The sequence below is a fragment of the Saccostrea echinata genome, unplaced genomic scaffold (genome assembly GCF_033153115.1).
Source record: "Saccostrea echinata isolate AGI-Se365-2 ecotype Australia unplaced genomic scaffold, CSIRO_AGI_Sech_v1 ptg000036l, whole genome shotgun sequence".
Lineage (NCBI taxonomy): Eukaryota > Metazoa > Mollusca > Bivalvia > Ostreida > Ostreidae > Saccostrea > Saccostrea echinata.
In genome coordinates this window covers 461,760-488,327 of record NW_026889785.1, presented here as the reverse complement: position 1 = coordinate 488,327, position 26,568 = coordinate 461,760, and the positions used below count along the sequence as shown (strand labels likewise).

The window sequence follows — 26,568 nt, the reverse complement described above, 5'->3', positions numbered from 1 at the left end:
CACCCGGAGATCCAGACCCACTCCTTATGCCAGGCCATCACCAGCAGCAGAGCGCAGAAGGGAGCCAGGGCCCATTTATCATCCGCGGCCAGAGGAGGAGGGAAGGAACTTTAACTTACCAGACACTCCGGAGTCCCCCCCTTCATCGCCAGCCAGAGCGCTCCACCGCCTGCTCAACGGGGTTTCACCACCATCACCACCTCAGGACCGGGCGGTCTTTCAGGGGTGTATCCCCTTGTGGGGGATGGAGGCTGCTGTGGCGGAGGGACACTGCATACTATGTCTATGCGACGACGAGCTCTCCAACTTCGTCTGTGCTCGATGCCGCCAGAGGCCAGCATGTTTCCTCTGTGCGGCCCGACTCATCGACCGAGGAGAGGGCTGCCCCCTCTGTCGATACGGGTGCCCAGAGCCCGTTGTTCCTGGCCCTCCTCCCCCTCCAACACCCAGGAGAGTTTGGAGTCCGAAGTGACAGAAGAGACAATGGGATACCGACAGGCCGTGGCCGAGGGCGACGTCCCAGGGAGTAAACCCTGAAGAAAAAAAAACAACAACGGTCCTTTTAAGGACCAAGTCCCAGGGAGTAAACCCTGAAGAAAAAACACAACAACGGCCCTTTTAAGGGCCAACCCAAATTTTACGAAAAGATACCTTTTTGATACACGGTTATAAAAGAAACGTATAATAACACCAGAGGTCACTGTTTTATTATTATTATTATTATTTTTTTTTTTTTTTTTTTTTTTTTTTGCTAAACTCATAAACACTTAAAATAAATTATTTTTTTTTTCTTGTCAACTCATATTATTTATTTATTTATTATTCGATTATAACAACAACAACAAAAAATCTAGACTTTCTCCCCATGTCCAATAAAAAAAAAAAAGTAAATACACATGAAATACAGTGATTTTCTCAAATGTTTACGGAATGTGTTTAAGTACGACCTAATTTTATGTGTTTATGCCGCCATGATACTCTCGCGGCAAGTTTTTTTTACCCCTTCCCTGTTCAAGGCTTGTAATCCACGGTGTAGGTAGTTTAAAGTTTTTTTTACACATTGTTTATTGTTGTGATTTTGTTATCCCTCACCTATATGTTTAATGTCAGCTATGCTAATGAATCCAGTTCTGTATCATTTTGAGATAATGGTTTGTCATGTGCTTAAAGTATGGTCTGCTATTCATGTCATCATTTATGGTCGATAGTAAATAAGTCTGTATTTGTCTTTTAAAAAAATATATTTTAATGAATGAAATTTCATTGATTCGAGTATAAGTTAGGTCGTGATATATATTACTCTTTTTCTTTTTCCATTACATTTAAACATGCATTGTTTCATGTAGTATTCTGACATAATAACAAAATGGATTTATTTCTACAGTCCTCAACATGGAAGATATGTTTTTTAGGTTCCTAACCATCTATAATCAAGTCTCTATGAAGTGAAGCCTGGGCTGTGCTCTTCCTTTGGAAAAATACACAGTTAATCATCCAACATAGAAACAAACAAAACTTTGAAGTTTTCAATGAGATACAAATTTTAATTCTGTTTTTACTATACATGTTTATATATATATATATATATATATTTTTTAAAAAATGGAAAAGTAAAAGATAATTGATAATGTAAATTATAATACCATAGTTGTTAAAGATAGCAGGTTTTTTTTTATCTCCAAGTGCTGATGATTTTCTGAATTTTTCCATTTAATATTGACATTATATTACAGGGGAAATGAAAAACTACTGTGAGCCAAACTGGATGATCTCATGGAATTAAAAAATTCCTAGTGTTTCTACTGGGCCCCACCCAAGGATCTGCTTATGAGTGCATCAGACTGCTGTGGACCTTCTCCTGTTTTAAATATACTTTTGGAGGCTGGAGCATGGCACTTCATTCCTAAAAGGTACTTTCAATATCATCACGCCTACCCATATATTTCAAAAAGATTTATTTTATATCACATAAAACACACACACACACAGTTAATGTTTATGAAGAATGTACACATGTTTGTCATAAGTGTGTACAAATTGTTCAATATAATGTCTATAATGAGTCCAATTTCCTCCAGCTAAGCCACATTCAATCTTGTAAGGAAAAGCAAAAGTTTTATAAGGTAAATTTCCCAATTCTTGTAAACAGGCTTGAAACCATTGCTCTCTATTTTGTGGGGTGTCCTGATAAGTGGAGATTCTTTTAGGTCTGTGACTTGCTCTGCCATAATCCCATTGAACTAATAAACAAATGACCACAGGTGTTTGTGAGGAAAACACCTTATGGTTCCTGGCTTATCCCTGTCCTCTTCTAAGGCTAAATTTCTAGACCCTAAAGGTCTGCGGGTGGCATACAAATTCACTTGAGGATATTTATCTGCTATACTTTGACTCAATCCATGAGCTCTGACTGTTAAACAGTTACATTGATGTACAATAGCTTCTAGAGGAATGTTTAATAAATCACCCTGTATCTCCTGGAGACTCATGATCAAATGAGGCTATTTTTTTTTTTTTTTTTCTTTTTTGATATACCTTTTTCTGTCTATATTTAGTATCATGGGGAAAACCCCTTTTTAAAAAAAAAACAAAAAAAAAACAATAAGAACAGATTTTTTTTTTTTAATTCTTTATTGATAACAACAATTAATTACATGACATTTTGATAGAAACATTGACAAGTTTGTCCATGACCCGTAGGTCTTTTATGATAAGTGTCTTTAAACCATTGAGCTACATAATGATCTCTTTGTAAAGCTGTACTATGGGCAAAGGGAAATAACCACTCGTCTGCTTTCTTTCTCAACTTGTGTCTTTGATGTAAATAATACACGCAATATTGTCCACACACATCGGTCTTCCAATCTTGATATCGATACGGATTATAAATCCATTGGTGAGCATGACGCTGGATATAGTCTTGAATTTCTTTCTGTAAGGGAGGAAATCCATAAGAGTCAAAATATTCCACCACTGGACTGCTCACGTACAGACACACCCAGTGTTCCCCAGGTTGATCTTGAGGATCCGTATTCACCACGATGGCTTTTTCTCCAAGTCTTAATTGATCCGGTAATATATCTACAGGGTACACTCCACCAAAAGAACTCTTTAATTCTCTGGATAAGACTTCTCTCAACTGTCCCGTATCCATTAGTAATCAATACTCACTTCTCTCTGTTTGTTAATTTCTAATAGGTTATCGAATTCTGCATACACCACACAATTTAAGGTGTTCAACGTATTGTTCGTAAATTGGACTTCTACTGTCAGATTTCCGGTTTCTATGATGTGGAATTTGTCCGATTGCGCTTCTTGATCTTTAGTGAAATCCCAGCCCCACAGAGTGTATCCGTTTTTATACTCTTCTAGGGTGATGTCCGGAGCCCAATCTTCTCCTAATTTTCCCAAGGCTTGATATAAACTCAGATAAGATCTCAGATATAAATCTTCATTGAAATTGGGCTCAAAACAACGAGTACTCATGGTCTCTCCATTGATACTGACATCTAATTTCTTAATCCCAAAGTTTTGAAAATGAAACGGATTTTTAGTTTTATCTCCGTTAAAAGCCGCATTCTCCACAAAGCCTAAAATGAGACGTTTAGGCATCTGGCCTTGAAACAGATGATCCGTAATCTTAGATTGAGTTCCTATCAGTATGGTAAAGGTTTTCACTTCCACTCTTCTCAATGGATATTTAGCTCTATGAGTGTTCAAACTTTGATTAATGCCATTCATCATGACGGCCGTGGGTTTGACTTTTCTCACCCACAAGACCATGTTCAATATTTTCATTTTTCCCGTACTTCCTGCTTTGATCATCATATAGAACTGAGGTCTAGCTCGATTAAATCTCAAACGGACGTCTACTCCATTGGGTAGAAATCGGTCTTGTTGAAATAAATCCAGATGTAAACGATCAAACAAGGCTATTTTCTTACTATCATTGATGGCCTGGTGACGTTTTCTAAATCCTTCGTTTTTAGAATTGGCCGGTAACTCTGGGACGATAGGTTCGTCAATGACCACAGTATCACCACTTACACCCTTTTTTACATCAAATGTCTTATTTTGAGTCACTCCAAGGTGTGCTACCCCCACTTCCTCCATGTGTCCTGCCGTATCTTTTTCCCACAGACTACAAGCTCTCATCTGTGTCATTAAAGTTCTGGGTTTGTAAGAAAGTAATTTCTCCAGATAAGCTTTGTAAGGATAAGTATCGGTTCCTGGAGTCACTATTTTCCCATTGACATTGAGATCGATTTCCGTAAACAAGGAATGTAAGATATTATTCACCGGGGCGCAAGTAGTGCCAGCCCCAGTCAGATTAGTACCATCGTCTTTGGTAAATTTACACACCATTTGAACATACGTTTGAGATAAATCCAGATATTGATCTCCTTGTCCTTTAATTTCAAATTCAATGGGAGCCGTATCCGAATCTAAAGTACTAGAAATGGGGTAATATTCTTCCCATTTGGAGTCTTCTAAAGCAATATTAGTCGGGGGGACTTGGAACAATTGTAAATTGTTCATCCCACACGCACAGGAATCTGGTTGCAACATGATGTCTGTCTACTAGGATTGATTTTTCACAAATGAAGGTCAATATCACTCGACTCCCCTATTTATAGTCTCTCAATCAAAGATATCTAAAGGACGTGTTTTCTTAGTCTGAATTCCTCCTTGTTTTTTTCTTTTTCTCTTAGGACCTCCTCGGGCTAACACAGGTGTCTTTTTTCTTCTTTTCTTGCTACCTCCTAGATTCATTCTTTGTTTCACCATTCCTGAAGTATTTTTCAGGGCTTGTACTCCGTGAGTTTTGACAGCGTCTTTTAAGGATCTCTTATTTTCTAACACGTCTAACCCCGTTCTAGCAGCAGCCGTCAAGGCATGTTTAGCTCCCGATTTCAGTAAATCCGTAAAAAATCCTCTGCCTCTCTGTCGTCTTTTTCTTCTTATTATTTTAATCACCATTCCCGATCCCCTCTGTTTTTTCATTCTCTTTTTTCTTCTTTTCTTAGTACCTCCTAGATTCATTCTTTGTTTCACCATTCCCGAAGTGTTTTTCAGGGCTTGTACTCCGTGAGTTTTGACAGCGTCTTTTAAAGATCTCTTATTTTCTAACACGTCTAACCCCGTTCTAGCAGCAGCGGTCAAGGCGTGTTTAGCCCCCGATTTCAGTAAATCCGTAAAAAATCCTTCCCCTCTTTGATAGTTTTGGGGTTGATAATAATAGGCAGGGGTGGGGGTGGTTGCTGTTGGCCTCCTCCAAATAATCTTCCTATTAAGGGAGCTGCTACTTTAAACAAGGATCCTAAAATACCGTGTCCTTTTTGACGTAATAAACCTCTATGATAGACAAACTGTCCGTGTCCTCTTTGTCTCAATAATCCGGGATGATACTGCATGTTTCATGACTCGTGTCAGACTGACTTAAATGCACTCCAGGGACTCCTTTTTATATCCTCCTGTCTTAAGGTTGAATACAATACAGACAGCATATCAGACAAGTCATCACTCCCAATAAGATGTAACAAAAAAAAAGATGTACACTCATCTCAGTACACTTTTCTAAAATGAGGTTTCACGACCGATTTTCCATTTAAAAAAGGCATGGGAGTCCCTATAGGAGTCATGATATGAATCTCAATGCTATCGAAATGTTTTTTACTCAGTTTCAAATATTCCGCTCGAACCGGTTCCCATTTAGCTTGTTTTTTATCTTCCAGATTGAGTGTACAAGGAACCACTCTTAATAATTTCAAGGCATTGGATCCTACCGTCTGGGGTTCAATCAAGTCACAATACACGTACATGGATTTCAGATTTTCATATAAATCTACGGTATTGTTACCCATGTAACTAACGTTGATCCATTTGGTTTCTGTATCGTTCTGAAGAATCACCTTCTTACTTTCTATTCCTAGCTTATAAGCTAAGGCTGTGGGGAAACGAATGCATAAGGGATATTTTTTCAGTTCTCTCCCCGTAAACTGATACATCACTTTATCATATTTGTCATGATAGGTTAATTTCATGGCATACTCTTTTTTAGAATCACCCTCTTTTTTAGAATCACCCAAAAACTTCTATAATTTTTTCAAAGTTCTTTCCAGTCCAAGACTGATTTCACTTGTTAAAGCCATGGGATGAATGTAAGGCCCCGGTCTAAAGTGAATTCGCTTAATTTCCATCTTCTGGTCTTTCGTTATGAGATTACCAAATTCAGTATGGTCCCAATCTAACAGTACAGGACATTCGCTTAATGGCATCGCCTCTATGGTTTTCATTTTAAATCTATCCCATTTAAACACATTAGGTTCTTCGACTTTTGGAGCATAAAACTGAGGAAGCAGGATGTCAAAATAAGCTTCCTCTTCTGTGATGTTTTTCAATGAAATGGGATACATCAATTCTGTTAAAGCCACTTCCCATTGTCCATCTGTTAAATCTACTGTTTGTGGCAATAAGGTTTTAAATTGAGCAGTCGTATTACTCGGAAAAGATTGCATGGACCTATCACTGGGTAAAGTCATGTAAAAACCACTGCTCTCGGCCATGTTCAGTGAGATACTGAGACAAAATAACTTAGGACCCTTCTATTTATAACAACACTTTTTTTTGTTTTTTAAAAATTTTATTGAGTCTATTTTTTTTTCTTTTTTTTTTTTTTACACTTCTTCTTCTTCTGATGATGATCTGTAATCAATCACTCTGTCTAAAACACCAGGTCCTTCCTTTTCCATATTGTCTTTGATCTGGGAAAAGGGGATGCGACAATACACGTACTGTTTAACGTCGTGATAATCTGAAAATGTCAGTTCTTTTTTCTTCATCTTGAAAAAATGTCTCACACACTCTGCTATGTCGGAGTACCAGAGACTTTCGTTCAGAACCAGGGTCATCGGTGTTGAACGATTCATAGGATGAGTACAGCTGACCCATTTATATTGCTCGTAATGCTGGTTGAATTTCACCCTCACTCTAGTTCCTTTAGGATGCGGGATTTTGACTCTTTTTTCCAGCCACACGTTTTCCAGGGAATGTCCTGGATGATTTTCAAAGAAATCCAGGATCGCTCCTAGTTTAGTTTTCATCCACCCTCCTTGCATGTAAATAAACTGAGTGACGGGGCTCTCACAATACCAACGATACTGCATCTTTGAAAACACGTCTGACTTGGACACTGAACTTTTTCAGAATGAATGATATTTTTTGGGTCATACCTCTTTATATAACCTTATCCAATCTATTTTTAGCATCTCAGGAAAAACCAAACAACAGTTTTTTTTTTTGATTTTATGATTTATTTCCTTCATATCTACATAATGGACAAAGTCTGTAGCAAATCTTGACGAAGTTCTCGACACATTTCACACAGCATGGATACTGTCGGCATTGTTGGCACTTCCATCTCCCCTCCGTATTTTCCTCCCAGCAGGTCAGGCATTTCTTTAAGGCTCTCTTCCTGGTCACTTTGACCCATAGGGGCACCATATTCTCTGCCCCGTACTTCCATGTGAAATATTTCACGCACCAGCTACATCCACAGGTCTCCATGGAAGGGGTATCATCCACAAACCAGTGAGGAAAAGCCATTTCACAATGCTCGCAAATTCGATAAGTTCTGTGATGCCATCCGGGATAATCATACACCGTAAATGTACGCTCATGGATCATCTCCCTATCACAGTAATGACAGTAATACTTTTCTACCTCAAACAAATACTTCAGTCTCCACATAAAAATCATGATGAAATGTGGTGGTGGTGAAATTTTTTTTTTTCAAAAAAGCTCAGCTTTAAAATACCTTTGGATCTGACTATTTATAGTCGCTTTGTGAAATTTAAAAAAAAAAGCTCAGCTTTAAATACCTTTGGATCTGACTATTTATAGTCGCTTTGGAAAAACCCACACGTGCTTAACACGTTCTTACTCTATTTACGTCTATTGGTTTTTCCAAAGTCAAAAAATAAATTTTTTAAATCTATTGGTTTTTCCAAAGTCTAAAAATAAATTAAAAAAAAAAAAAAAAACCAGGTTTTTACCAAGGGCATAAACTTGGCACCGATTCAAGTCATCAAGCTGCCTATTGTGACGTCATCACATGTATTCAGCTGAGAAAATAATAGCTGCAATAATGTAGCCCTCTCCGATTTTTTTAATCTGATATTTTCAGGAGAGGGCTACAATTCCACTGCATCTCCGTAATGGTGCAAATATATTTTTTAGATACGGGCAACTGCAGGCAAAATAAATTGTTTTTGCATTCAACTTACTTCCAAGAAGACGGAATTTTTATTCACTATCAACATCATAGCCCATTATACGCGAAAACCAAGTAAAATAAATATGCGTGTTTTCCAGTCGTTCACCTCAGCAGCCATGACAGTTCTCGCGTGATGTACTGAGACTTGCGCTTGAAATTTAGAATCACTTGATAATGTAAATGTCGGTGTTGATAAATGTTTGTGTTGTATGATATCACTAAACATCGATAAATAAAAGCATTCCATGTGATATTTTTATCATAAACAGTGATATATATGCTTATAATAAGGGAAATCCATACAGATCCGCTCCCCTAGATCCCAAATTCTCATTGGTTGTCCCAAAATAAAATCGATCAAGGTCAGTAAACATGGCGGATAAATTCAAGTTGTGATGTTGACATACATGAAAAATAACCGATATACGGATTGTTCTGTATATTTTTGGATCAGTTCATGTCTTGCATAACTACATTTTATGAGTTCAGGTAAGATATGTTAATAAAATACCCACTTTCTGATAATTTGAGCCGAAATCTGTGCGGTAGTGAATCACTCCCGCACTTGCACCATTACGGAGATCCTAAGGAGTTGTAGCCCTCTCCCCAAAAAAAAAAAATAAAAATCGGGAGAGGGCTACATTATTGCAGCTAAGAAAATAAGACCTGGTTTGTTTATAGTTTTTTTATTATTATTATTATTATTATTATTGTTCAAATCGACACAAGGGACAATTTCTGTAAGAAAGCCGTATAATGGACTTGTAACACTTTTCACAGCAGGGATATTTCATACACTGTTGACATTTCCATTTTCCTTGGGTGTTTTCTTCCCAGCAGGAGGGGCATCTTTCGATCTTGGTATTTCTTCTCATGCGCTTAGCCCAACGTGGCATCATAAAATCAACCCCATATTTCCACAGGCAATATTTCAGGCACCAATCACAGCGACAATACCACAAACTAAGGGGATCGTCTACTTCCCAGTGAGGTATACGTTCTTCACATTCATTACATCCCCAATACCAACCAATAAGGTCGTCGTCACTGTCATACTCAGGTAATCTGCTGATCTCTCTCAACTGGCTATAACAATGAGGACAGGCACTATTTTCTTGGTGAAGAAAATACGACATTCTCCACACAGAAGGCATGATTGAAAAATGAACACAGTGAACTCAAAGCTAAGATTTATATATACCTTGGGATATCTATTTTTAGTCGATGCGGAAAAACCAACAACACCAGAATTTATTTATTTTTTTTTTCTTAGGTTTAATTCACAACAACAACAACATTAAATTAACAAACATGGAATACTTTTGCATAGTTCTTTTTGAATAGGAAAAGTTCTCCTCATGTACAAATATTCTGTTTCACAAGCACAGTCCATGATGTCGTATCCTTCTCTGAGCACTTTGATTACATAATCTTTGATACAATCTCGGACTTCTTCCATCCATTTTCCTTGAATCCAGGTCCTTGCTGGTGCCTCTGTTTTGTGAGCCAAGACGTATTTGACTTTCCATTTGAATTCCTGATACTGGGGTCGCCATGACCCTAATAATAATACTATGAGTGGTGCACATTCATGGTCCGGTAATTTGAATCTCTTATACAGGTACACATCATTGAGTCCTGTTTCTCCCGGATTCTTATCCATGAAATCTTGGATGCATTCCTCTTTGTTTTTCATCCATTCTCCTTTTTTAGTGGAACCTGTATGCTCTTGCATTTTCCAACGATACTCGGAGCTTAAAAATTCCATGTTGCTCTGTCCTCAGTCAGATCAGAAATGAAAAAAAATCTTTGTTGTTTCCCCATTTTATATATACTCTGTGGTGTATTTATTTATTTATTTATTTTTTTTTTAAAGACATTAACTCTGTGCATTGGTGGTCTTCTTAGGGGTAGGTGTATGATGAATCATCGTAGGACTAGGCATGATATAACCCACTGAGGAACTGACACATACCATCCAATATTCTCGATTAGGATCGTGTAAAGCTAACATGACCACACTGGTGACGATGAGAGATACACAGATCAATAATTGTGCGAAATAAACGATTTCTTCTCGAGGAACATTCTCTCCACAAAATTTCCAATGAGGAGTTATTTGATGAGATCCGTTTGGGGAATCCATGAATCGAAACTAGGGGGATATCCTTTCCACCGAACTTTGACTTCTTGAATGATTTTTTTTCCCTACGCGTCGCTTTTTATACCCCAAGATTTCCTCCACTTCGTACACGTCGTCTTTTTTAATGATCTTTTGTAATTCTTTCTCGTAAAAAGTCCCTTCTAATTCCTGTCCGTTATAATCTTGCACTCTATACACGTAAGGATACCTTCCAGGAACTCTTAGAAATGGTAAACAGTTCTGTGGTCCAGTTAGGTAAATATCCTTTTTCAAATGTGCGTTTGGCTTTACTGATGCGTACCCGATCTCCTTCCTTAAACTGAGGTTTAAGAAACTGTTTCCGATTTGATTTCCCATATAAAGTTTTCCAGACTTTTAACACATTAGAAGCATTCACTTGAGCTGGTGCTCTTTGGATACTGCGATGATAAGTGTGATTGTAAGCATACACTAAATCCGGTAAGATCTCTAAATACCGTCTGGTTTTATGACGGGTGAAATAGCGCCACATGCGTGCTTTGAGAGTTCTCTGAAATCGTTCCACGATACTGGCTTTAGTGTCCGTATTACGAGTGGTAAAAAAATGAATGGATTTAAAAGCCTGTAAGAATTCTCGATTGGTAAATTCTTTTCCTTGATCCGATTGAATGCGGACGGGACGTCGACCTTCTTGTTGAAAAATCTCTCGTAATCCTCGAATCATTTCTTTTCCCGTTTTCTGTTTTAAAAGCACCACCCAGGCATATTTAGATAAGACGTCAATGGCACACAATAAAAAAGTATAACCGTTATTGTGTTTCTTTAAACTGGACACATCTGCTAAATCTAATTGCCATTGTTCGTCTATATCCGTCACTCTAGTCTGTTGTCTCTGGAATTTTCTGTGAATGGGTTTATGTAAGGTATACGCATCTTGCTCTTTTAACCATTCTCGTATCTTTTTCAAGGAAATCTTATGTCCCAGACTTCTGACCTGACGATACAAAGCTTGTATTCCTCCGTACCCTCTTTTAGGATCATAATAAATCTCTTTTAAAATGTCTTCCACTGGTTTCTTTTTCATATCTTATTTAGGTAATTGAAGCCAATTTTCGTCGATCTGTTCTAATCTCTTTTTAGGTAAACTTGGACTGAATTTAGATTTTTTGATGGCCTTCGCTATATTTAACAGAGGTCTAGGAGTGGATTTTTTTATTCCTCTATCTCCTACAGGTCTACTAATAGGGGTCAAAAATGAAGAAGCATCTTTAAATCCACTATCGCCCTCGTCCTCACTATCACTGAAGATACTTTTAGGAGTACTGATTTTTCCAGGTCTCTGCATGGCTTTTATAAGGTTTCCATTGCTCACGTATTCCAGAGGAGTACGCGTCTCTTTTAAAGCTTGAGCAAATTCATCTAATCCTTTAGGAAGGGGATGGTTTTTACGAGAACGAGATCTCATACTATCAGCCATTAAATCCACAATGTTAGAATCGGGAACTTTTTGACCTCGATAACTAATTTCACCTTCTTTATTCCAACTCAACACCTTGGTTTTCTTTAAATGATTTAATAATAATCCAGCTTTTCTTTTCATGTTTTTATTCACTGTTTCAAGGATTTCATCTTCAATCTCACCTGGGGCTGCTGGTGATGCTGCTGCTGCTGCTGGGGCTGGAGCTGCTCCTGCTGCTGGAGCTGCTGCTGGAATTTTCGGTTTAGAAATAGGTTCCTGTCTAGCTTGTTGTAAATAATTCCTATATCGATGAAGTTCCTGGCCATATAAAGCGACTTTTTCTTCTGGGGTTAAATCTTCACGTCTTGTAATCTCGTCCAATTCCTGACCTAAACTGATGGTTGATTGAAATTCCGGAGGTTTGGGTAATTTTGCCTTGAGATCGTTCAATAAGACCTCGGGAACTAACACCATTTTACGACTCATTTTCCTAGGAGGGAAGAAGCTGCTCCCAAAAGTAAAGGAGCGGCTGCTGCTAAGAGAGGGATGAAGCCTCCTTTTTGCTGGACTAACAAAGCTCGTCGTCTCTGGATAGATTGAGGTTTGACCAGTCTCCTGAAGATGTGTTTCTTAGGAGCTAGTTTTCGTTTATGAGCCGAACTGAGAGGTAACACTCCTTTTAATAGGTTATACACGATCTCGCAGATTTTGAGAATACAATCTCCAGAACAATGTTTTAGAATACGCGTCTTTAATGGAGAGGAATAGTGATGGTCAGATAACACTCTTAAAAGAGGCCAATGAGGTTTTAATCGTGTAGAACAGCAAGTCCTTCTTTTCTTCTTCTTAGCCATCCTGGGGTTAAAATGAGGACATGTCCCAGGTTTCTCTCCTTTTTTATACTCTCAAGGAGGAGGAGCATACATGTCGTGTTTGTCCTTCTCGTGTTTGTCTCTATTTTTCTGGATGACGTAGATTTTGGAACAATATCGACATTTATATCTCATTCCTTTAGGAAGTGTAGGTGTAGAAGCGGTCAGAGGTTGAAAGCGTGCTATTTTAGGAGTGTGAATGGGGACTTTAATTCTAGGAGAGGGAATTCCCACATTGACTCGAGGAAACACTTCTAAATCGGTAGCTCTTTGACTGCCTATGGGCCCCACAGGACGATCCATTCTCATTTCAGCTTGTTTCTTTAATAACTCCCCAATAGTTTTTTGTCTTTGTTCCTTATAATACTGATTGATTTCGTTTTTTAGACTTTCGGGCATGGCTTTTCGTTGAGCTGGAGTTTTGGGAGTCGTTTTTTTCTTTCTACCACCAGGGGCTTTTCTTTGAGTAGGTTTGCTCTTTTGAGGTTTTCTCTTCTTTCTGGTCTTTTGAGCTGCTCCTCCTAATTGATTTCGTTTTTTAGACTTTCGGGCATGGCTTTTCTTTGAGCTGGAGTTTTGGGAGTCGTTTTTTTCTTTCTACCACCAGGGGCTTTTCTTTGAGTAGGTTTGCTCTTTTGAGGTTTTCTCTTCTTTCTGGTCTTTTGAGCTGCTCCTCCTACTCGGACCATCCAGTCGGGAAACACTCTGTTTCTTATTATCGACTCGCACTACCACACTTTTCAAACGACGAACACGTCGTTTCTTAGGTGCATTCCATTTAAATAAATGACGAATGATGACTCCGCCTAGAAATCCGGCTCCTCCGCGTTTTAAAATGGCATTTTTTCTGTCTTGATCACTCGCCGACTTATCGGCTATGATGCTTAAATCTTGACGATGATTATTAATAAACTTTTGAGTCTGTTTATTGATGGGTAAGACCCCACGTATCAAATTTCGAGCTCCCATAGCAAACCAATTCAATAAGGCTTTACGCCCTAATTCGATTAAATGGGCTCGCTTGGCAGGATCTCGTTCCCGCTGTAAACGTCGTAACGTTTTCACTAATTTACTCTTGGCCGAGAGAGGTCGACCCATGACGACTGTATAATGATAAATGACAAGTGTAATGTTGGTACATTTTTATTTATACTCTTGTGGCATGTGTATAGTCAACAATTCAAACAATCGACTTCTCAATCTGTTTTCGTCTGGGGTCTGTGGATTCAAGTCAACCAGGAGATACCCGTGAGGAACACTGGTGGCTTCTTGATAGGCCGACATCAAATGTGGTAAGGCTAACTGTCGACTCAAGACACTGATTTGAGATTTGTCTCTGGTCTCTCCATTGATACTGACATCTAATTTCTTAATCCCAAAGTTTTGAAAATGAAACGGATTTTTAGTTTTATCTCCGTTAAAAGCCGCATTCTCCACAAAGCCTAAAATGAGACGTTTAGGCATCTGGCCTTGAAACAGATGATCCGTAATCTTAGATTGAGTTCCTATCAGTATGGTAAAGGTTTTCACTTCCACTCTTCTCAATGGATATTTAGCTCTATGAGTGTTCAAACTTTGATTAATGCCATTCATCATGACGGCCGTGGGTTTGACTTTTCTCACCCACAAGACCATGTTCAATATTTTCATTTTTCCCGTACTTCCTGCTTTGATCATCATATAGAACTGAGGTCTAGCTCGATTAAATCTCAAACGGACGTCTACTCCATTGGGTAGAAATCGGTCTTGTTGAAATAAATCCAGATGTAAACGATCAAACAAGGCTATTTTCTTACTATCATTGATGGCCTGGTGACGTTTTCTAAATCCTTCGTTTTTAGAATTGGCCGGTAACTCTGGGACGATAGGTTCGTCAATGACCACAGTATCACCACTTACACCCTTTTTTACATCAAATGTCTTATTTTGAGTCACTCCAAGGTGTGCTACCCCCACTTCCTCCATGTGTCCTGCCGTATCTTTTTCCCACAGACTACAAGCTCTCATCTGTGTCATTAAAGTTCTGGGTTTGTAAGAAAGTAATTTCTCCAGATAAGCTTTGTAAGGATAAGTATCGGTTCCTGGAGTCACTATTTTCCCATTGACATTGAGATCGATTTCCGTAAACAAGGAATGTAAGATATTATTCACCGGGGCGCAAGTAGTGCCAGCCCCAGTCAGATTAGTACCATCGTCTTTGGTAAATTTACACACCATTTGAACATACGTTTGAGATAAATCCAGATATTGATCTCCTTGTCCTTTAATTTCAAATTCAATGGGAGCCGTATCCGAATCTAAAGTACTAGAAATGGGGTAATATTCTTCCCATTTGGAGTCTTCTAAAGCAATATTAGTCGGGGGGACTTGGAACAATTGTAAATTGTTCATCCCACACGCACAGGAATCTGGTTGCAACATGATGTCTGTCTACTAGGATTGATTTTTCACAAATGAAGGTCAATATCACTCGACTCCCCTATTTATAGTCTCTCAATCAAAGATATCTAAAGGACGTGTTTTCTTAGTCTGAATTCCTCCTTGTTTTTTTCTTTTTCTCTTAGGACCTCCTCGGGCTAACACAGGTGTCTTTTTTCTTCTTTTCTTGCTACCTCCTAGATTCATTCTTTGTTTCACCATTCCTGAAGTATTTTTCAGGGCTTGTACTCCGTGAGTTTTGACAGCGTCTTTTAAGGATCTCTTATTTTCTAACACGTCTAACCCCGTTCTAGCAGCAGCCGTCAAGGCATGTTTAGCTCCCGATTTCAGTAAATCCGTAAAAAATCCTCTGCCTCTCTGTCGTCTTTTTCTTCTTATTATTTTAATCACCATTCCCGATCCCCTCTGTTTTTTCATTCTCTTTTTTCTTCTTTTCTTAGTACCTCCTAGATTCATTCTTTGTTTCACCATTCCCGAAGTGTTTTTCAGGGCTTGTACTCCGTGAGTTTTGACAGCGTCTTTTAAAGATCTCTTATTTTCTAACACGTCTAACCCCGTTCTAGCAGCAGCGGTCAAGGCGTGTTTAGCCCCCGATTTCAGTAAATCCGTAAAAAATCCTTCCCCTCTTTGATAGTTTTGGGGTTGATAATAATAGGCAGGGGTGGGGGTGGTTGCTGTTGGCCTCCTCCAAATAATCTTCCTATTAAGGGAGCTGCTACTTTAAACAAGGATCCTAAAATACCGTGTCCTTTTTGACGTAATAAACCTCTATGATAGACAAACTGTCCGTGTCCTCTTTGTCTCAATAATCCGGGATGATACTGCATGTTTCATGACTCGTGTCAGACTGACTTAAATGCACTCCAGGGACTCCTTTTTATATCCTCCTGTCTTAAGGTTGAATACAATACAGACAGCATATCAGACAAGTCATCACTCCCAATAAGATGTAACAAAAAAAAAGATGTACACTCATCTCAGTACACTTTTCTAAAATGAGGTTTCACGACCGATTTTCCATTTAAAAAAGGCATGGGAGTCCCTATAGGAGTCATGATATGAATCTCAATGCTATCGAAATGTTTTTTACTCAGTTTCAAATATTCCGCTCGAACCGGTTCCCATTTAGCTTGTTTTTTATCTTCCAGATTGAGTGTACAAGGAACCACTCTTAATAATTTCAAGGCATTGGATCCTACCGTCTGGGGTTCAATCAAGTCACAATACACGTACATGGATTTCAGATTTTCATATAAATCTACGGTATTGTTACCCATGTAACTAACGTTGATCCATTTGGTTTCTGTATCGTTCTGAAGAATCACCTTCTTACTTTCTATTCCTAGCTTATAAGCTAAGGCTGTGGGGAAACGAATGCATAAGGGATATTTTTTCAGTTCTCTCCCCGTAAACTGATACATCACTTTATCATATTTGTCATGATAGGTTAATTTCATGGCATACTCTTTTTTAGAATCACCCTCTTTTTTAGAATCACCCAAAAACTTCTATAATTTTTTCAAAGTTCTTTCCAGTCCAAGACTGATTTCACTTGTTAAAGCCATGGGATGAATGTAAGGCCCCGGTCTAAAGTGAATTCGCTTAATTTCCATCTTCTGGTCTTTCGTTATGAGATTACCAAATTCAGTATGGTCCCAATCTAACAGTACAGGACATTCGCTTAATGGCATCGCCTCTATGGTTTTCATTTTAAATCTATCCCATTTAAACACATTAGGTTCTTCGACTTTTGGAGCATAAAACTGAGGAAGCAGGATGTCAAAATAAGCTTCCTCTTCTGTGATGTTTTTCAATGAAATGGGATACATCAATTCTGTTAAAGCCACTTCCCATTGTCCATCTGTTAAATCTACTGTTTGTGGCAATAAGGTTTTAAATTGAGCAGTCGTATTACTCGGAAAAGATTGCATGGACCCATCACTGGGTAAAGTCATGTAAAAACCACTGCTCTCGGCCATGTTCAGTGAGATACTGAGACAAAATAACTTAGGACCCTTCTATTTATAACAACACTTTTTTTTGTTTTTTAAAAATTTTATTGAGTCTATTTTTTTTTCTTTTTTTTTTTTTTACACTTCTTCTTCTTCTGATGATGATCTGTAATCAATCACTCTGTCTAAAACACCAGGTCCTTCCTTTTCCATATTGTCTTTGATCTGGGAAAAGGGGATGCGACAATACACGTACTGTTTAACGTCGTGATAATCTGAAAATGTCAGTTCTTTTTTCTTCATCTTGAAAAAATGTCTCACACACTCTGCTATGTCGGAGTACCAGAGACTTTCGTTCAGAACCAGGGTCATCGGTGTTGAACGATTCATAGGATGAGTACAGCTGACCCATTTATATTGCTCGTAATGCTGGTTGAATTTCACCCTCACTCTAGTTCCTTTAGGATGCGGGATTTTGACTCTTTTTTCCAGCCACACGTTTTCCAGGGAATGTCCTGGATGATTTTCAAAGAAATCCAGGATCGCTCCTAGTTTAGTTTTCATCCACCCTCCTTGCATGTAAATAAACTGAGTGACGGGGCTCTCACAATACCAACGATACTGCATCTTTGAAAACACGTCTGACTTGGACACTGAACTTTTTCAGAATGAATGATATTTTTTGGGTCATACCTCTTTATATAACCTTATCCAATCTATTTTTAGCATCTCAGGAAAAACCCAACAACAGTTTTTTTTTTTTGATTTTATGATTTATTTCCTTCATATCTACATAATGGACAAAGTCTGTAGCAAATCTTGACGAAGTTCTCGACACATTTCACACAGCATGGATACTGTCGGCATTGTTGGCACTTCCATCTCCCCTCCGTATTTTCCTCCCAGCAGGTCAGGCATTTCTTTAAGGCTCTCTTCCTGGTCACTTTGACCCATAGGGGCACCATATTCTCTGCCCCGTACTTCCATGTGAAATATTTCACGCACCAGCTACATCCACAGGTCTCCATGGAAGGGGTATCATCCACAAACCAGTGAGGAAAAGCCATTTCACAATGCTCGCAAATTCGATAAGTTCTGTGATGCCATCCGGGATAATCATACACCGTAAATGTACGCTCATGGATCATCTCCCTATCACAGTAATGACAGTAATACTTTTCTACCTCAAACAAATACTTCAGTCTCCACATAAAAATCATGATGAAATGTGGTGGTGGTGAAATTTTTTTTTTTCAAAAAAGCTCAGCTTTAAAATACCTTTGGATCTGACTATTTATAGTCGCTTTGTGAAATTTAAAAAAAAAAGCTCAGCTTTAAATACCTTTGGATCTGACTATTTATAGTCGCTTTGGAAAAACCCACACGTGCTTAACACGTTCTTACTCTATTTACGTCTATTGGTTTTTCCAAAGTCAAAAAATAAATTTTTTAAATCTATTGGTTTTTCCAAAGTCTAAAAATAAATTAAAAAAAAAAAAAAAACCAGGTTTTTACCAAGGGCATAAACTTGGCACCGATTCAAGTCATCAAGCTGCCTATTGTGACGTCATCACATGTATTCAGCTGAGAAAATAATAGCTGCAATAATGTAGCCCTCTCCGATTTTTTTTAATCTGATATTTTCAGGAGAGGGCTACAATTCCACTGCATCTCCGTAATGGTGCAAATATATTTTTTAGATACGGGCAACTGCAGGCAAAATAAATTGTTTTTGCATTCAACTTACTTCCAAGAAGACGGAATTTTTATTCACTATCAACATCATAGCCCATTATACGCGAAAACCAAGTAAAATAAATATGCGTGTTTTCCAGTCGTTCACCTCAGCAGCCATGACAGTTCTCGCGTGATGTACTGAGACTTGCGCTTGAAATTTAGAATCACTTGATAATGTAAATGTCGGTGTTGATAAATGTTTGTGTTGTATGATATCACTAAACATCGATAAATAAAAGCATTCCATGTGATATTTTTATCATAAACAGTGATATATATGCTTATAATAAGGGAAATCCATACAGATCCGCTCCCCTAGATCCCAAATTCTCATTGGTTGTCCCAAAATAAAATCGATCAAGGTCAGTAAACATGGCGGATAAATTCAAGTTGTGATGTTGACATACATGAAAAATAACCGATATACGGATTGTTCTGTATATTTTTGGATCAGTTCATGTCTTGCATAACTACATTTTATGAGTTCAGGTAAGATATGTTAATAAAATACCCACTTTCTGATAATTTGAGCCGAAATCTGTGCGGTAGTGAATCACTCCCGCACTTGCACCATTACGGAGATCCTAAGGAGTTGTAGCCCTCTCCCAAAAAAAAAAAAATAAAAATCGGGAGAGGGCTACATTATTGCAGCTAAGAAAATAAGACCTGGTTTGTTTATAGTTTTTTTATTATTATTATTATTATTATTATTATTATTGTTCAAATCGACACAAGGGACAATTTCTGTAAGAAAGCCGTATAATGGACTTGTAACACTTTTCACAGCAGGGATATTTCATACACTGTTGACATTTCCATTTTCCTTGGGTGTTTTCTTCCCAGCAGGAGGGGCATCTTTCGATCTTGGTATTTCTTCTCATGCGCTTAGCCCAACGTGGCATCATAAAATCAACCCCATATTTCCACAGGCAATATTTCAGGCACCAATCACAGCGACAATACCACAAACTAAGGGGATCGTCTACTTCCCAGTGAGGTATACGTTCTTCACATTCATTACATCCCCAATACCAACCAATAAGGTCGTCGTCACTGTCATACTCAGGTAATCTGCTGATCTCTCTCAACTGGCTATAACAATGAGGACAGGCACTATTTTCTTGGTGAAGAAAATACGACATTCTCCACACAGAAGGCATGATTGAAAAATGAACACAGTGAACTCAAAGCTAAGATTTATATATACCTTGGGATATCTATTTTTAGTCGATGCGGAAAAACCAACAACACCAGAATTTATTTTTTTTTTTTTCTTAGGTTTAATTCACAACAACAACAACATTAAATTAACAAACATGGAATACTTTTGCATACTTCTTTTTGAATAGGAAAAGTTCTCCTCATGTACAAATATTCTGTTTCACAAGCACAGTCCATGATGTCGTATCCTTCTCTGAGCACTTTGATTACATAATCTTTGATACAATCTCGGACTTCTTCCATCCATTTTCCTTGAATCCAGGTCCTTGCTGGTGCCTCTGTTTTGTGAGCCAAGACGTATTTGACTTTCCATTTGAATTCCTGATACTGGGGTCGCCATGACCCTAATAATAATACTATGAGTGGTGCACATTCATGGTCCGGTAATTTGAATCTCTTATACAGGTACACATCATTGAGTCCTGTTTCTCCCGGATTCTTATCCATGAAATCTTGGATGCATTCCTCTTTGTTTTTCATCCATTCTCCTTTTTTAGTGGAACCTGTATGCTCTTGCATTTTCCAACGATACTCGGAGCTTAAAAATTCCATGTTGCTCTGTCCTCAGTCAGATCAGAAATGAAAAAAAATCTTTGTTGTTTCCCCATTTTATATATACTCTGTGGTGTATTTATTTATTTATTTATTTTTTTTTTAAAGACATTAACTCTGTGCATTGGTGGTCTTCTTAGGGGTAGGTGTATGATGAATCATCGTAGGACTAGGCATGATATAACCCACTGAGGAACTGACACATACCATCCAATATTCTCGATTAGGATCGTGTAAAGCTAACATGACCACACTGGTGACGATGAGAGATACACAGATCAATAATTGTGCGAAATAAACGATTTCTTCTCGAGGAACATTCTCTCCACAAAATTTCCAATGAGGAGTTATTTGATGAGATCCGTTTGGGGAATCCATGAATCGAAACTAGGGGGATATCCTTTCCACCGAACTTTGACTTCTTGAATGATTTTTTTCCCTACGCGTCGCTTTTTATACCCCAAGATTTCCTCCACTTCGTACACGTCGTCTTTTTTAATGATCTTTTGTAATTCTTTCTCGTAAAAAGTCCCTTCTAATTCCTGTCCGTTATAATCTTGCACTCTATACACGTAAGGATACCTTCCAGGAACTCTTAGAAATGGTAAACAGTTCTGTGGTCCAGTTAGGTAAATATCCTTTTTCAAATGTGCGTTTGGCTTTACTGATGCGTACCCGATCTCCTTCCTTAAACTGAGGTTTAAGAAACTGTTTCCGATTTGATTTCCCATATAAAGTTTTCCAGACTTTTAACACATTAGAAGCATTCACTTGAGCTGGTGCTCTTTGGATACTGCGATGATAAGTGTGATTGTAAGCATACACTAAATCCGGTAAGATCTCTAAATACCGTCTGGTTTTATGACGGGTGAAATAGCGCCACATGCGTGCTTTGAGAGTTCTCTGAAATCGTTCCACGATACTGGCTTTAGTGTCCGTATTACGAGTGGTAAAAAAATGAATGGATTTAAAAGCCTGTAAGAATTCTCGATTGGTAAATTCTTTTCCTTGATCCGATTGAATGCGGACGGGACGTCGACCTTCTTGTTGAAAAATCTCTCGTAATCCTCGAATCATTTCTTTTCCCGTTTTCTGTTTTAAAAGCACCACCCAGGCATATTTAGATAAGACGTCAATGGCACACAATAAAAAAGTATAACCGTTATTGTGTTTCTTTAAACTGGACACATCTGCTAAATCTAATTGCCATTGTTCGTCTATATCCGTCACTCTAGTCTGTTGTCTCTGGAATTTTCTGTGAATGGGTTTATGTAAGGTATACGCATCTTGCTCTTTTAACCATTCTCGTATCTTTTTCAAGGAAATCTTATGTCCCAGACTTCTGACCTGACGATACAAAGCTTGTATTCCTCCGTACCCTCTTTTAGGATCATAATAAATCTCTTTTAAAATGTCTTCCACTGGTTTCTTTTTCATATCTTATTTAGGTAATTGAAGCCAATTTTCGTCGATCTGTTCTAATCTCTTTTTAGGTAAACTTGGACTGAATTTAGATTTTTTGATGGCCTTCGCTATATTTAACAGAGGTCTAGGAGTGGATTTTTTTATTCCTCTATCTCCTACAGGTCTACTAATAGGGGTCAAAAATGAAGAAGCATCTTTAAATCCACTATCGCCCTCGTCCTCACTATCACTGAAGATACTTTTAGGAGTACTGATTTTTCCAGGTCTCTGCATGGCTTTTATAAGGTTTCCATTGCTCACGTATTCCAGAGGAGTACGCGTCTCTTTTAAAGCTTGAGCAAATTCATCTAATCCTTTAGGAAGGGGATGGTTTTTACGAGAACGAGATCTCATACTATCAGCCATTAAATCCACAATGTTAGAATCGGGAACTTTTTGACCTCGATAACTAATTTCACCTTCTTTATTCCAACTCAACACCTTGGTTTTCTTTAAATGATTTAATAATAATCCAGCTTTTCTTTTCATGTTTTTATTCACTGTTTCAAGGATTTCATCTTCAATCTCACCTGGGGCTGCTGGTGATGCTGCTGCTGCTGCTGGGGCTGGAGCTGCTCCTGCTGCTGGAGCTGCTGCTGGAATTTTCGGTTTAGAAATAGGTTCCTGTCTAGCTTGTTGTAAATAATTCCTATATCGATGAAGTTCCTGGCCATATAAAGCGACTTTTTCTTCTGGGGTTAAATCTTCACGTCTTGTAATCTCGTCCAATTCCTGACCTAAACTGATGGTTGATTGAAATTCCGGAGGTTTGGGTAATTTTGCCTTGAGATCGTTCAATAAGACCTCGGGAACTAACACCATTTTACGACTCATTTTCCTAGGAGGGAAGAAGCTGCTCCCAAAAGTAAAGGAGCGGCTGCTGCTAAGAGAGGGATGAAGCCTCCTTTTTGCTGGACTAACAAAGCTCGTCGTCTCTGGATAGATTGAGGTTTGACCAGTCTCCTGAAGATGTGTTTCTTAGGAGCTAGTTTTCGTTTATGAGCCGAACTGAGAGGTAACACTCCTTTTAATAGGTTATACACGATCTCGCAGATTTTGAGAATACAATCTCCAGAACAATGTTTTAGAATACGCGTCTTTAATGGAGAGGAATAGTGATGGTCAGATAACACTCTTAAAAGAGGCCAATGAGGTTTTAATCGTGTAGAACAGCAAGTCCTTCTTTTCTTCTTCTTAGCCATCCTGGGGTTAAAATGAGGACATGTCCCAGGTTTCTCTCCTTTTTTATACTCTCAAGGAGGAGGAGCATACATGTCGTGTTTGTCCTTCTCGTGTTTGTCTCTATTTTTCTGGATGACGTAGATTTTGGAACAATATCGACATTTATATCTCATTCCTTTAGGAAGTGTAGGTGTAGAAGCGGTCAGAGGTTGAAAGCGTGCTATTTTAGGAGTGTGAATGGGGACTTTAATTCTAGGAGAGGGAATTCCCACATTGACTCGAGGAAACACTTCTAAATCGGTAGCTCTTTGACTGCCTATGGGCCCCACAGGACGATCCATTCTCATTTCAGCTTGTTTCTTTAATAACTCCCCAATAGTTTTTTGTCTTTGTTCCTTATAATACTGATTGATTTCGTTTTTTAGACTTTCGGGCATGGCTTTTCGTTGAGCTGGAGTTTTGGGAGTCGTTTTTTTCTTTCTACCACCAGGGGCTTTTCTTTGAGTAGGTTTGCTCTTTTGAGGTTTTCTCTTCTTTCTGGTCTTTTGAGCTGCTCCTCCTAATTGATTTCGTTTTTTAGACTTTCGGGCATGGCTTTTCGTTGAGCTGGAGTTTTGGGAGTCGTTTTTTTCTTTCTACCACCAGGGGCTTTTCTTTGAGTAGGTTTGCTCTTTTGAGGTTTTCTCTTCTTTCTGGTCTTTTGAGCTGCTCCTCCTACTCGGACCATCCAGTCGGGAAACACTCTGTTTCTTATTATCGACTCGCACTACCACACTTTTCAAACGACGAACACGTCGTTTCTTAGGTGCATTCCATTTAAATAAATGACGAATGATGACTCCGCCTAGAAATCCGGCTCCTCCGCGTTTTAAAATGGCATTTTTTCTGTCTTGATCACTCGCCGACTTATCGGCTATGATGCTTAAATCTTGACGATGATTATTAATAAACTTTTGAGTCTGTTTATTGATGGGTAAGACCCCACGTATCAAATTTCGAGCTCCCATAGCAAACCAATTCAATAAGGCTTTACGCCCTAATTCGATTAAATGGGCTCGCTTGGCAGGATCTCGTTCCCGCTGTAAACGTCGTAACGTTTTCACTAATTTACTCTTGGCCGAGAGAGGTCGACCCATGACGACTGTATAATGATAAATGACAAGTGTAATGTTGGTACATTTTTATTTATACTCTTGTGGCATGTGTATTGTCAACAATTCAAACAATCGACTTCTCAATCTGTTTTCGTCTGGGGTCTGTGGATTCAAGTCAACCAGGAGATACCCGTGAGGAACACTGGTGGCTTCTTGATAGGCCGACATCAAATGTGGTAAGGCTAACTGTCGACTCAAGACACTGATTTGAGATTTGTCTCTGGGATTTTTAAACAACACTAAATAATGAGCATTCAAACTAATGGTGCGATGCTGTGGTGCCCGATCAAATAAGTTCTGAGTGATGTAAATCACACTGGTATTCCGATGATGCGCTTTACGGGTAAACCAATCCACGATCGATTCGATGGCTTTTCCTCCCATCATGTCGTCAAAAATGAGTAAGTGAGGAATAGTTAAATTGGCCACTAATTTCTCATCGTCTTCTGGAATATTTCGAATGAAGGAGACCCGATCTGTTAAAGTAGTGTAAGCAGGTTGCCATTCCCGATAACACCAGACAATTTTTTGTGGCATGGGGGTAATCCAATGTAAATTTTCCACCAATTTCTTGACAAATTCCGTTTTCCCCGATTTAGAAGGTCCTGCAACCACCATGGTAAATTCGTGTTTCAATTGAAAAGACGGGAGTGTCTCGTCAGGTTGCATGATGACAAATGAAGAGAAAAATAGGGTTTCAATCCTTTTTATTCATAGTCAACACAGAAATATACGCTGGGTTCTCTTCACATCGGCTCGACAGATGGGGCAATACCGGAAGGTGGGAGCACATAATGAACAGCAACATACGTGTCCGCAAGGGAGTAAAGCCATTTGTAATTCTCCCTCTAAACAAATGTGACATTTTCCTGTTGCCTGGATCTCTGTACAGGTTTGGTCTAGTAGAGGTTTGATATGAGGTGAAGGTTTGTATCCCACCCGGAGTAAATGGTTAATGAATACATTCATCACCCACTCACGTCCTTCATAGGTATTGATGTAAGGACAATTAGGGTTCCAATAAGCATGTTCTACATAAGGATCGTCTGTAGGTTCCCAGCAGTTTAAAGTCATACCACAATGAAAACAGATGGTCTTATCACTCACTCCTCTGTAATAAAATCCGGCTTTGGCTAGGTCGGGTATTAATCCTTTTAAAGACTCGGGCCATTCATCATCAAAGGTAGCTTTTCTCTTTAATAGCAGAGCATATTTAGGGTAAACAGGAAGGTAGTCTGGCTCCTTATCAACACCAGCCATGACTGAAGTGTTAAAATATTTTCCCCCCTTTTTATAACCCCTCATTTTTGGGGGTTTTCCCCATAAAATAACATCAACATTTAAAATACAGTTTTTTTTTTAATAACCATAAGGTAAAGTGTTATAATCTTCCATCAATTGTCTCTTATCATAGACAATTCTGTATTGTTTTTCTAAAGGTATTGTCTTGACTTCATGTTGACGAGTCCTCTGTATTTTGTAGGGATACGAGACTTGGATTTCATCAATTTCTTTCTGGAGCATTTTTTCTAAAGTCTCTGGTGACACGATCTGAGAGGCCCGATAATTGAGAGTCAATCCTTTGACTTTACACATGGATTTTCCCTTGGCTGTGAGGTAAGCATAATTTTTGGGGCCTCCTGACATGAATTTGATAATGTGGTCCCCGTCTAATTCGTCGGTCCATTCTCCTAAACTGTTGCCAAGGGTAGGATTAAATTGTCCCTCCTTATGTTGGTATATGATACTGTCCGTGTCGAAATAAAGGACTCGATCTCCCAAAGGTTGTAAAGTCTCGTAGAGATGTAATCGGGCATGGGCGGTAGTGAAACAGGCCAGTACCACGTTTCCGAAGGGACACTCTTCCACAAATTCCTGTTTCTCTTGATAATTGACCAGCATCATGTCCGATTCGGCCTGCTCTTTATTTTCTAAGAGTTCTATCCCTTTGATGTCAATGGTCGAATCTTGTAAGAGTTGTTGTAATTCCTCTTCTTCGGTCAAGTATCGAGTTTTAGGTAATAACAGGCGTTGAACGAATTTTCCCCACAAGCAATTTAAAAAGAGTTTGGCTATCGTTCTTCGCACCGGATTTTTTTCTATACTTAACAGGTCCATCCTGATCCCTTCTCTGTCTAA

At 38.6% G+C, this 26,568-nt stretch overlaps 3 protein-coding genes across 3 annotated transcripts; all 3 read right to left on the bottom strand.

Annotated features, from left to right (window-relative positions):
- Window positions 1-3,153: 3,153 nt before the first annotated feature.
- LOC133199814 (uncharacterized protein F54H12.2-like) lies at window positions 3,154-4,569 on the bottom strand. The gene has a single exon (XM_061335643.1). It carries the CDS (start codon window positions 4,567-4,569, stop codon window positions 3,154-3,156), a length of 1,416 nt encoding a protein of 471 aa, XP_061191627.1.
- Window positions 4,570-13,871: 9,302 nt separating this feature from the next.
- On the bottom strand, window positions 13,872-15,149 carry LOC133199813 (uncharacterized protein F54H12.2-like). The gene has a single exon (XM_061335642.1). The coding sequence runs from the start codon at window positions 15,147-15,149 to the stop codon at window positions 13,872-13,874; it is 1,278 nt and encodes a 425-aa protein (XP_061191626.1).
- Window positions 15,150-25,146: 9,997 nt separating this feature from the next.
- Window positions 25,147-25,689, bottom strand: LOC133199812 (baculoviral IAP repeat-containing protein 7-B-like). Its single transcript, XM_061335640.1, has one exon. It carries the CDS (start codon window positions 25,687-25,689, stop codon window positions 25,147-25,149), a length of 543 nt encoding a protein of 180 aa, XP_061191624.1.
- Window positions 25,690-26,568: the final 879 nt, after the last annotated feature.

Bases quoted from the DNA above. Each gene is read 5' to 3' on its own strand.
- LOC133199814 (XM_061335643.1), bottom strand. From the start codon at position 4,569: ATGTTGCAACCAGATTCCTGTGCGTGTGGGATGAACAATTTACAATTG.
- LOC133199813 (XM_061335642.1), bottom strand. From the start codon at position 15,149: ATGTTGCAACCAGATTCCTGTGCGTGTGGGATGAACAATTTACAATTG.
- LOC133199812 (XM_061335640.1), bottom strand. From the start codon at position 25,689: ATGGCTGGTGTTGATAAGGAGCCAGACTACCTTCCTGTTTACCCTAAA.